Raw genomic sequence first — 11837 nt, forward strand, 5'->3', positions numbered from 1 at the left:
CTCTCTTGTTGCCCCTGACATCTTTAAGGGTTATGCTCAGTGCCTCAAAACACCTCTTCCTCCTTTTAGCATCGGGGTACCTGCACAACATCTGCCAGAAGGCTTCTTGGGGGCAGTAAAAGGCGATGCTCGCAAGTGGTGTGAGGTGGAATTGGACTGAGGGAGAGGTGGTGTGATGGGCATTTTGGCAGGTTCATGGGAGAGGTTCACATCGAAATGGCCCCTAGAAAGGTTCTGCACCATCTCCCCATGAACACTTAAAAACTTAATTGCCACACTGGCTTTTATATAAAACCCCCATTCAGCATTCTTGTACTGTCTTTCTTCAACTGTCTGCAGTTGAGCTGATTATTACCTCAGAACACAGAGTTCCACCAATCAAGGCTGCATATGCAAATGACCTCAGGGCAGAGTGGCTGAGTTGGCAGTTGGCGGGGGGGGGGATGAGCAGCCCCCCAGCCACACAGCGAAGCTGTATCCTTATGGGAAAACACAGGTGACCCCTTTTTATCCCCTGAGGGGGTGAATTTGGGGGGCTTAAAGAACCCATGTGGGAACTTTGTTTTGTTAAGTTTCTGATTTTTCATAAACCAAATAAAAAAATTTAAAAAATAAATCTGTTGAGGCAATATATATGCAATCAACCGTGTCCAGAAATGAAACAACGTAGTAAATAATGAGTTAACAAAAAAAACTGGAGATAAGAAAAGTTACAAGACAAGGTTGCCCACTATCACCATTGTTGTTTGTGATGGTACCAGAAATTCTACTACGGCAGATACGGGAAGATGATAATATAAAAGGTATGAAAATTAAAGGTTTCTCATACAAAGTAAGAGCTTTTGCTGATGATGTGATGGTCATAATTGAAGAACCAATTCAAAATATGCCAAAGCTATTAAAGAAAATAAAGGAATTTGTTGATTTGGCGGGGTTTTATATCAATAGAAGTAAATCTAAATTGCTATGTGAAAATATGACTAAACAAAAGCAGCAAGAATTAATGGAAATAACAAGTTGTGAGGTGGTACATAAAACAAAATATTTAGGGATAGAACTCACTGCTAAGAACATTGATTTATTTAAGAATAACTATGATAAACTGTGGCAACAAATAGACAAGGATATGATGAAATGGAATAAATTAAATTTGTCATGGTTAGGTCGCATTGCAGTGATTAAAATGAATGTGCTCCGAAGGATGATGTTTCTATTACAAATTATACCAATAGTTAACGACAAAAAACAATTTGAGAAATGGCAAAGGAAGATACTAAACTTTGTATGGGCAGGGAAAAAACCCAGAGTAAAGATGAAAGTGTTGTATGATGCCAAGGAAAGAGGAGGACTACAACTATCGAACCTACGACTTTATCATGAAGCAATCTGCCTAGTTTGACTGAAAGATTGAATGTCACTAAAAATCATAAATTATTAGCTTTGGAAGGACATAATAAAATATTCGGGTGGCATGCGTACCTATGGTACAATAAGGCTAAAGCGGATCCTATGTTCTTACATCATTACGTGAGACAAAATTTGTTTATGGTTTGGCAAAAATACAAGAGATATATGGAAGAAGAGACACCTTTGTGGGTTGTACCGGCGGAAGTGATCAATCCTAGAATGGAACATAGTGGTGAGGAGTGGATGACATACAAAGAAATTTTGAAAGTGGAACAAAAATCAATTGCAATTAAAGCAAATGAGGAATTACCATTTCAGTATGGTTGGTTCCAGTATAGACAAATTAAAGATTTGTATGATTCAGATTGTAGAAATGTAGGGATTAGATTAAAAAATTCAGAACTGGAGGAATGTTTACTACAAGAAGGGAAAAAATGATTTCTAAGACATAAGATTTTGTTAAACTGGTTTACGGAAGATGAAGTGCTAAAAGCGCAAATGGTAAAGTGGGCAATAAACTGTAATAGAGACATTACGATGGAAGCGTGGGAGTATCTGTGGAAAAATACTTTAAAAATATCGACATGTACTAGTATAAAAGAGAACGTTTATAAAATGATATATAGATGGTATTTAACACCTAAAAAGTTAGCTTATGGGAATAGTCAAATGTCAGATAAATGTTGTAAGTGCAAAAAACATGAGGGTTCATTTTACCATATGTGGCGGTCTTGTGAAAAAGCAAAACAATTTTGGGGGAATGTTTTGTTTTGTTTTTCAAACTTTTATTGGCAAGTTACATATAACAATTAACAATCAACAAATAACAGATCAACCAATATTATACATATACAAACAATTTTGGGATTGTCCAGTGTGATAACATTGTCTATCATTAGTGATTTACAGAGCTGAATAATACAACAATTAGCATTATCATAATGTTCCTTAATGGTTAGGTGAGATATACACATAATTACAATGTAAAATAACCAGAGTTTGTAATAGTTTGTAAAAGTTTCGATTTTGGATGAAGATTATTTCTTTCTATATAAGTGAAAAAGGGGAACCATTTTTCGACAAAATTTGTATCCGCAGGGAAGTGTTCGGCTTTATGTATGTCGTCGGTTACTTTGTCAAGAATAAAGTTATTCCATATTTTCCCCAACCAATTCTCAATTGTTGGTATGTGATTAGCCTTCCAGAACGTAGCTATGACGCTTTTTTCTGCAACAAGGAAGGATGCTATAAGCTCCCTTCTAATTTTTGGGATTGTCAATTCTTCCCATTGATCTAGAAAAATTAATTTGGGATCTAATGGGACTGTATAACCTGTTATCAGTTTGATTTCACTCAGTACTTCATTATTTTGGGGGAATGTTGTTGATGTGATGTAAGATTTGTTTCAAAAAAGTGTACCTAAAACCCCAGAGTTGTTATTGCTATGTATGAAATTAGAAGATTTTGCGACTGAGGACAAAACATTAATATTGTATATGATAACTGCAAGAATTTTATATGCACAATTATGGAAGACACAAGAAATACTGAGTATAGAAGACTGGATGCGGAAAGTACTTTATATGGCAGAAATGGACAAATTAACAAGAAAAATAAGAGAACAAGATTCAGAAGGATTTATGAAGGACTGGGAAACATTTAAGCGATTTATGGAAAATAGATGGGACATAAGGGGAAAATTGTGGTCCCTGGACAACTATTGAAGGAGGGAGATAGGTTTTCTTTACCGCTAGAAATAACAGATTAATGACAAAGATTATATTAGCATATAAGTAACAGCTTTTTTTGGTATTTTAGATATAATGAACAAGCTTAAAATCAGATATACATATGGACAAGGGGTTGGAAAACTGTTGGAAGTCTAACAAGAAAAGGGGGGAGGGTGTGTGGGGGAAGAAACAAGAATATATGGGGTAAAAAATGTATATTACTTAATTTGTATGTCAACTCACCCAATAAAATGTATTTAAAAAAAAAACAGAAATGAAACAACCATTCAATTTTTATGTAAGAGAACCAAAACTATCCAACCACCGAAAATTAAAATAGGCAACAAAACAAATAACAGAAAAACAGAACAATTCCAAGCGTTATTCAGTACTTTTTTTTACTAAATGTGCAGAATGCTGCAAGACTGATGTAAAGAAAATTAACTGTGATTATATGACTTTCTTGTGGTATAAGGTAAGACAGCCGCTATGAACATAGCACTTTCTCCAGGCATTCATATAGCTTTTCCCCTGTGTGAATCCTTTGATGTGCAGTTAGGCTATCACTGTGAGAAAAGCTCTTTCTGCACTCCAAGCATGTACATGGCTTCTCCCCTGTGTGAATCCTTTGATGCACAGTTAGGTGGATATTATAAGAAAAGCTATTTTCACATTCCAAACATTTATACGGCTTTTCCCCTGTGTGACTCCTTAGATGTGCTCTTAACATACCAGTCTCAGAGATGCTCTTTCCACACTCCAAGCATTTTTATGACTTCTCTCCTGTGTGAATCCTTTGATGCATCGTTAGATAGCTATTACGAGAAAAACACTGTCCACACGCCAAGCAATTATATGGCTTCTCCCCTGTGTGACACCTTGTGCTCTTAACGTACCAATCTCAGAGAAGCTCTTTACACACTCCAAGCATTTTTATGACTTCTCTCCTGTGTGAATCCTTTGATGCACTGTTAGATGGCTATTGTGAGAAAAACACTTTCCACACACCAAGCAATTATATAGCTTCTGCCCTGTGTGAAATCCTTCGGTGTTTAGTTAGGTTGCCATTATCAGAAAAACTCTTGCTGCACTCCAAGCATTTTTATGACTTCTCTCCTGTGTGAATCCTTTGATGTGCAGTTAGGCTGCAATTCGGAGAAAAGCTCTTTCCACATTCCTAGCATTTATATGACTTTTCTCCTGTGTGAATCCTTTGATGTTTAGATAGGCTGCAATTCTGAGAAAAACTCTTTCCACATGCCAAGCATTTATATGGCTGTTCCTTTGTATGAATCCTTTGATGCTTAGTTAAGCTGCCAGTCTCAGAAAAGCTCTTGCTGCACTCCAAGCATTTATATGGCTTCTCCCTTGTGTGAAACTTTTGATGTTTAGTTAAGGCGCCTTTCTCAGAAAAACTCTTTCCACACTCCAAGCATTTATATGGCTTCTCCCTTGTGTGAATCCTTTGATGTTTAGTTAAGGCGCCTTTCTCAGAAAAACTCTTTCCACACTCCAAGCATTTATATGGCTTCTCCCTTGTGTGAATCCTTTGATGTTTAGTTAAGGTGCCTTTCTCAGAAAAACTCTTTCCACACTCCAAGCATTTATATGGCTTCTCCCCCATGTGAATCCTTTGATGAGCAGTTAGGCTGCTGTTGTGAGAAAAGCTCTTTCCGCACTCCAAGCATTTATATGGCTTCTCCCCTGTGTGAATCCTTTGATGAGCAGTTAGGTGGCTATTGCGAGAAAAGCTCTTTCCACACTCCAAGCATTTATATGGCTTCTCCCCTGTGTGAATCCTTTTATGCAAAGTTAGGTGGTTACTGTAAGAAAAGGTCTCGCCACACTCCAAGCATTTATATGGTTTCTCCCCTGTGTGAATCCTTTGATGTGCTGTTAGGTTGCCATTCTGAGAAAAGCTTTTTCCACACTCCAAGCATTTATATGGCTTCTCCCCTGTGTGAATCCTTTGATGTACTGTTAGGTTGCCATTCTGAGAAAAGCTGTTTCCACACTCCAAGCATTTATATGGCTTCTTGCCTGTGTGAATCCTTTGATGCACAGTCAGGTTGCCATTGCGAGAAAAGCTCTTTCCACACTCCAAGCATTTATATGGCTTCTCCCCTGTGAGAGCCTTCTGATGGGCAGTTAGTTCAGTACTCCAGTGGAAGCTCTTTCCACGCCCAAAAAATTTGTATCTTTTCTGGCAGGTTGCATATTTTTTATATTTTTTCAGACTGATTTTGCAGCTGAACCTTTTTTCTATCACAGGTCTCTTCTGCTTTCTTGTTTTCATCTGCCTTTCATCTTGGATTGGGGCCTTCTGCATCTTCCTGCTCTGACAGGCTACCAATTTCTTCCTCTGCTTCTGCTTTGCTTCTGTTTTCCTTCTGCATTGCCTCTTTGGTAACAACCTGTCTCCAGATTTTGCATCCATGTGCAGATCTTCCTCTCTTCCCACAATCATCCTTCCAGGTTCCTTCTCACTTGCCATCTCTCTTCTATCTGCAACTGGAAAAGAGAGAAAGCAGTCAATTAGAATGAAAAAGAGCAAAATAATATTGAGCAGGTACAGTCAGTAGTGAAGAATATTTTCTACAGTGAGAGCCAGGGACCTGGAAAAATGTCAGTGATATCTCACCATGTGCCAAGTTGTCTTGGAAAGGGAGAAAGAGGTAACGAGAGTGATGTGATGGACTGATCCAGGGAGCCCCATCGGGAGGGCAGGACAGAGACAGCAAGGCGGGGGGGGGCTTCAAAAGGAAGATGCGCCGCCCAGGACGGGATGAGCATCGGAGAGCGGAGTGGCGGAGAGCGAGTGGGAGAGATGGGTGGAAGGAAAGAGGCTGAGATGTAAGGATGGAGTGGCTGCAACCGGCAATGACTTGACTCAGAGTTGCAGGGGCAGAGGATAAGTCTGAGTGGGCCAGCCAGGTGTAGGCAGAGCTGCTCGGGGCTCAGCTCAGCCAGGCAACCTAGGGCATCCCGCCCTGAGCGACGCTGCAGCCTACCTGTTGGGGAAGGAACCCTGCGCTGAGCTCGGGAGGAGCACAGGTGACAGGAGCACGGGAAACACAAGAAGCCAGAAAAGGAGCCACACCTACTCTGAGGCCACTGGGGCAAACATCACAAGTGGATATTTTTTTGTTCTGCTGCAGAAATTTGCTCTTAAAGTAAAAAAAATTGTACTGATTTAGGATGCACACCAAGATTAATCGAGGAAAGAAATCCTTGCTAAAAATCTTGAAGTTTATTGATAGTTTTTTTGTTTATATGAAAGGGAAAAAAATTAAAAGAATCAAATCCAGAGAGTGGAGCCATGAACAGACAAGACCAATTTGTCTACATTCTGGAAAGAAACACAAATTTGCAGGAGGAGCTAAATAGTTCTTGTGAGGATAAAATGGAGGAGAGGAGAAGTGTGTAAGTTGCTTTTGGTCCCTCTTTGGGAGAAAGGTGGAGTATGATTATAGCAAATAAAAAATATAGCTGAACATTTGTGGGGGGGGAGCGCTTAAAATGTATGTTGGTTCGTGGGTGGGAAGGAGAGAAGGAAGCAAGAAAAGGTGAGGCTATGCGGGGCGGGGGGGTGCCTGTGTCCCAGCCTTGCTTTCTCCATTGGAAGCGACGGTTGATAGTGGAAGTCAGAAATCATCAAAAGACAAAGACAGGCATCTGGAATTGGCCACCTGCTTCAGGATGATGGTGGGACTTGCAGGGCCAAAAGCGAAGGGAATCGGACCAACCGGGCTGAGATTAGCTCTACACCAGCCCTCTGCTATTTGCAATAGGAGGAGAAGTTTACTTACAAGAGGCCAGGGAAGGGCCAGCAAGACAGGGAGAGTGGAAAATATCCCCTGTGGAAAAAACTCAAGGAGTTGAACCAGTTCCTTCAAATGTCAGAGTCTGTGTGGGGTAGTGGTGAGAACGTCGGACTGGGGTCAAGGAGATCTGGGTTTGAATCCCCGCTCGGCCATGGGACGTTCCTAGCTGGCTTTGGGCTATGCACATACTCTCAGCCAGAACTACATCACAAGGTTGTTGTATGGATGAAATGGAGGGGAAGAAAACAATGTAAGCCACTTGGTTTCACCATAGGCACGAAAGGAAGCACAGAAAGGTAGTGTGGAAAATGGCACCTTCTTTGAAAAACAATGTGTCCCTGAGGTACTGAAATTTGGTGGGTAGACGGTCTGAGTAGGATATCAAAGCTTTGCCTTTGAAAATGGCTGGTTCACATTCCCAGCCCAGCCTACTTCACAAGGTTGTTGTAAGGATAAAGTGGAGGAAAGAACAATGTAAGCCACTTGGGAACAAAAGGGGTCTGGCATTTGTTATACATGAAAATCAAAATGAAAGCGGGCCAAAGGAAAATATTCCCTTTTATACAAAACAAAGGGGAGTTAGCCACTTCTCTGAGCTATCAATGGCAGTGTTGTCTAGTGGTTGGAGCGTCTCACTAACTTCTAAGAGACCCAACTTCGAATACTCAGGACTCTGTCTGGAATCCAAGCACAGAAAGGCCAGAGATGGAAACAGGAGCTGAATTTAATTTAATTTATTACATTTATATTCCGCCCTCCCCACTTCAGCGGGCTGTAGGGATTTGCTAAGGTGAATCTATCTGGGTATCATCAGCCTGAGTATGGACCTTTTTATAAACACATTTCTCTTTACAGCATGAATGTACCTAAGGCTTTCATTCTCAGGGGCTGTTGAATCCCAGGTCTGGGACGTCCATTTTTTTCCTCTGTGGCAAATGAAAGGGTGTCCTGAAATCAAAAAGGGCCAGAGAAGATGCCACTCCCTTACTTGTCTTCCATATTCATGATATAAGGGGAAAGACCCTTACCAAGGGATGCAACAATATTATAATTTTCCTCCATCACTTCCCAGTAGAGTTTTCTTTGGCCTGGATCCAGCAGAGCCCATTCCTCCTCCGTGAAGAACACGGCTACCTCCTGAAAGGACACGGGGGATCTCTGAAAGAAGAAAAGATTTCCCAGTTGTTGATTTATTCCTGTCCCTGAGCATTCAAGAAAGAAAGAAGAATGCCATTGGCCAGTCAATGGATTAAAAGAAGGCAATACATCAAATGGATGGCAAGAAAACTGGGCTGCATCTGGTCTTGCAGTCTCCAGGACTAGATGTCTTGCCTTTAGAAGGGGATAAACCCTTTCAGATTTTTAATTCCAAAACCTATCAATTGTACAACGAGATCTTTGAGTCTGGCTCCTCACCAGTGTTGCCATATGATGCTTATATAACTTTGATTCAAAAAACTGCAGGCATCACACTCAGTGTGGATATTTCCAACCCATTTCTTTGATGAATGCAGGCACTAAGATATTAACTAAGATATTAAAAGGTGGTTTCAACTGTGGTATACGTAATCCGGGTAGGGTTCATACAAGGAAGGCAAGGGTTTGAGAATCTCCGACAAGTAACTAAGTTGATGTTGTCCTCTTCCCCCTCTTATTTTTGATCTGTGTTTGGAACCCCTGACTTACTCTGTATGTAACTCTTTGGAATTTAAAAGTATCCTATAAGCGGATCATTTTTTTATTGTTTATCTCAGAACCTCATTCTTCCATCCCAGTATTAATGAACGGGATCAATATTTTTGGTGATTTCTCTGGATATTTGATTAAATGGACAATTCTGAATGGATGCTGTTGGGAGAAAAAAGATCACCGAGGGTATTTGCTAACAGACGTTTTTGATGGCGCCCTGATTACTTCACTTATCTCGGAATATTGATTCTGAGATATGAAGTTTTCTTTCCTCCCAACAAATTTTAAACTAAGAAATAAAAAAAAGAATCCCATCAGCCAGCCAAGCGATTAAAAGAACAAAATACATCAGAAAAATTGCATTCGTTTTTCCAGCAGCTTAAGGGTATAATATGCCCAACTCTCAAGTGGTCTTGCCATGTGGGTGCTTCTATCCACGAACTGGTACCACTGAGACTGAGATAAGCTTTTCTGGAAAATTTGGAGAAACATCTCTTTCAAATAGGGGGTGGGGGATCTTCATAAAACACCCCCCAAACATTACACATTACTCCGCTTGCACTCACTATTTACAGGATCAGCTTTAAGTCAGGCTTGGACCCGTGTGATTGGAAATCTGCTTCTCCACCCTGATGCTACGTAAACGATTCTCTCGTGGACACCAACCTCACACTCTTACTGAAAAGGGCAGCCAAGGCCAGGCAGCAAGGAGCAGGTGAGTCTGTCCCGGCTAGCAACAACCTCGCTTGGGCCAGCAAAGACACCGAAGAGCAAGGAGGCTGGCCTCCCCAACTCAGCCACTGCCAGTGGGGCAAGGCACAGGCCTTCCAAGCCAGCCCTGCTCACATCTGGCTGCACAGAGGACAAGCTGGGCGAAACCACCCATGGCAGAGAAGCCCCTGCAGCTGGCCTTTTGTCCCCCCCAAACTCTCTCCTTTCCCCACACTTCAGCACGGTGCCCCTTTTTTGGCTCTTGGCTTACTGTACATCACACTGTAAGGTACACGCTCTGCAAAGCCCCCTCACTCTCCTCCCTGGGGCACCAACACACACTGTTTGCAGAAATCCTCACTTTAAAGGCTGTGAAGGCACCCCCGGCTGACAAAAACTGGCTGTGAGTCTACGAATAACCCACAGACCACTTCCTCCCAGCCAGGATTTTATGGCCACAGAAGATTCCATGGCAAGGCAGCACCCGGGCCTTCCAACAGACCTTTGCAAAGGAAGTCAAGGCGACAGAAGCAGGGCAGCCACAGATGCTCAAGGCTCTCAGCGCCGAGCGAGAACTTTTGTAGTTTCGTATTGTCTATTCCTGTTTCTGCTCTGAGTCCACGTGTCTCCTTTTGCACCACCTGGCGTATGCCTTCCAGGAGGAGTTATAAATCACAGAAGCATAGGACTGGAAGGGACCTCTGGGGTCATCTAGTCCAACCCCCTGCACAACGAAGGAAATTCACAACTACCCCTCACAACTTCCCCACTGCCCCCTGCTCCATGCCCCAAAGATGGCAAAACTCCTTGAGGATCCCTAACCAAACTGGCCTGGGGAAAATTGCTACCTGACCCCAAGGTGGTGATCGGCATTACTCTGGGCATGTAAAAAGGGCCACAAGAACTAAGCACTGATGGAACTCTTCTTGCCCTCCCCCTCCCCGGATCTGCCTAGGTTCACAGAATCACCATTGCTGTCAGATGGCCATCAACTCGGCTTTAAAACCTCTGAAGAAGGAAAGCCACCATCTCCCAAGAACGCCTGTTCCACTGGGGGACCGCTTTAACAGTCAGGAAGTTCTTCCTAATGTTTAGCCGAATTTTTTTTTATTTACTCTCAAGCCAGTGACTCTGGGGGCTGTCATTCAGGTAACAGAGCCCTTTTTCTACACCCAGGGGGTTTCATGCCCATCAAATAAGGTTTCTGCAGGGTGGATAAAAATCAATGATTTCTTTTAAAAAATCAAAAAATCAGATTTTTTGATTTAAATCGGATTTTTTAAATTTAAATCGGATTTTTTAAAATAAAATGCTTTTTGAGGAAAATATATTACCATCCAAAGGTTATTCCATCATGAAATAAAGATTAGTTTTTAATTATGTAGAATAAGGCTGTATATGTTTGATTTTTTTGGTAAATAAATTTCATTAATCCATTCAAAATGTCATGCTCTTCCAGAGGTTTTTGTAAGATTATTGGGCAGTTTCTCTGCCTACAAGATATTATCACAGATGCTTGGTTTTGCAGTTCTCAAAACTGAATTTGTGTCAGCTCAGCAGAGATCACATGCCTCTTCTTCACAGCAAAAATGTTATAACATGAACAGAGTTGAGAAAAAGACCTTAATCCTATTGTTCTACAAACCTATGAAGACAGAATCAACCCCTCCAGTGCTAAGTTTCAAGAAGTTCAGTGAATAGAAACAATATTTTTCTGATTGTTTGGAGTGGGATAGATCTGCACAAGAAGAAACTAAGTGTGAGGAGGGAGGGGCAAGCAGTACAAAATGAAAGTGAAACTTTTTGAGCACAATACTGCACAAGTCTTTGGATCTTTTGTGTGTATGACCTGAGGTTTATCACATTCTTTCCTTGGAGGAAAAAACCTGTAATGGCAGCAGGCCGTAAAAGAGACCCAGTTTGGGAATACTTTAATGAAGTTCCTTTACCTATCGGTAAGGCAGGCATGCGTGCAAAATGCAAACGCTGCAACAAAGAAATGCAAGGCCTGGTGGCCCGAATGAGGCAACATCATGAGAAGTGCTGTGATGAAGATGACCAAAGAAACACATTTGAACAGGCAGGCTCTTCAGGTTGGTGAACATTTTTATTGAATCATATTTCTAAAGACTGCCTTGAACTGTCATGTTTGAGCAAAATTATATTTCTTATTATTACTGCATGTTACTGTCATTTGGTACAGTTATGAAGAAAAGCAAATATTCCTTTTGGGGCAGTGCTGTACAATAAGTAGATGCAGAGAAGTTAGCCATGTTAGTCTGTGGTAGCAGAATCAAAAAGAGTCCAGTAGCACCTTTAAGACTAACCAATTTTATTTTAGCATAAGCTTTCGAGAATCAAGTTCTCTATAAGTAGAAATTGTATAAACAATAAAATAACAGCATTGACTTTTTTGTTTAGGGGAATTCATCGTCCACATTAAGGATTCTGGAAACTATCCACCTTCAAGATCACC

General features: G+C 41.2%; 1 protein-coding gene across 1 annotated transcript; it reads right to left on the minus strand.

Annotated features, from left to right (window-relative positions):
- Nucleotides 1-2195: 2195 nt before the first annotated feature.
- Nucleotides 2196-8106, minus strand: LOC129328740 (zinc finger protein 501-like). The gene is made up of 2 exons (XM_054978006.1): nt 7990-8106; nt 2196-5648 (listed from the first exon to the last, which is right to left on the minus strand). Exons 1-2 carry the CDS (start codon nt 8021-8023, stop codon nt 4315-4317), a joined length of 1368 nt encoding a protein of 455 aa, XP_054833981.1. The 5' UTR covers nt 8024-8106; the 3' UTR covers nt 2196-4314.
- Nucleotides 8107-11837: the final 3731 nt, after the last annotated feature.

The sequence above is a fragment of the Eublepharis macularius genome, chromosome 4, assembly GCF_028583425.1.
Source record: "Eublepharis macularius isolate TG4126 chromosome 4, MPM_Emac_v1.0, whole genome shotgun sequence".
Classification (NCBI taxonomy): domain Eukaryota; kingdom Metazoa; phylum Chordata; class Lepidosauria; order Squamata; family Eublepharidae; genus Eublepharis; species Eublepharis macularius.

What these genes read in the sequence shown, in the direction of transcription:
- LOC129328740 (XM_054978006.1), bottom strand. Translation starts at nt 8,023, where the DNA reads ATGGAGGAAAATTATAATATTGTTGCATCCCTTG. An exon ending in TAATATTGTTGCATCCCTTG is followed by an intron (nt 5,649 to 7,989) that starts GTAAGGGTCTTT and finishes TCTCTTTTCCAG; the next exon opens with TTGCAGATAGAAGAGAGATG.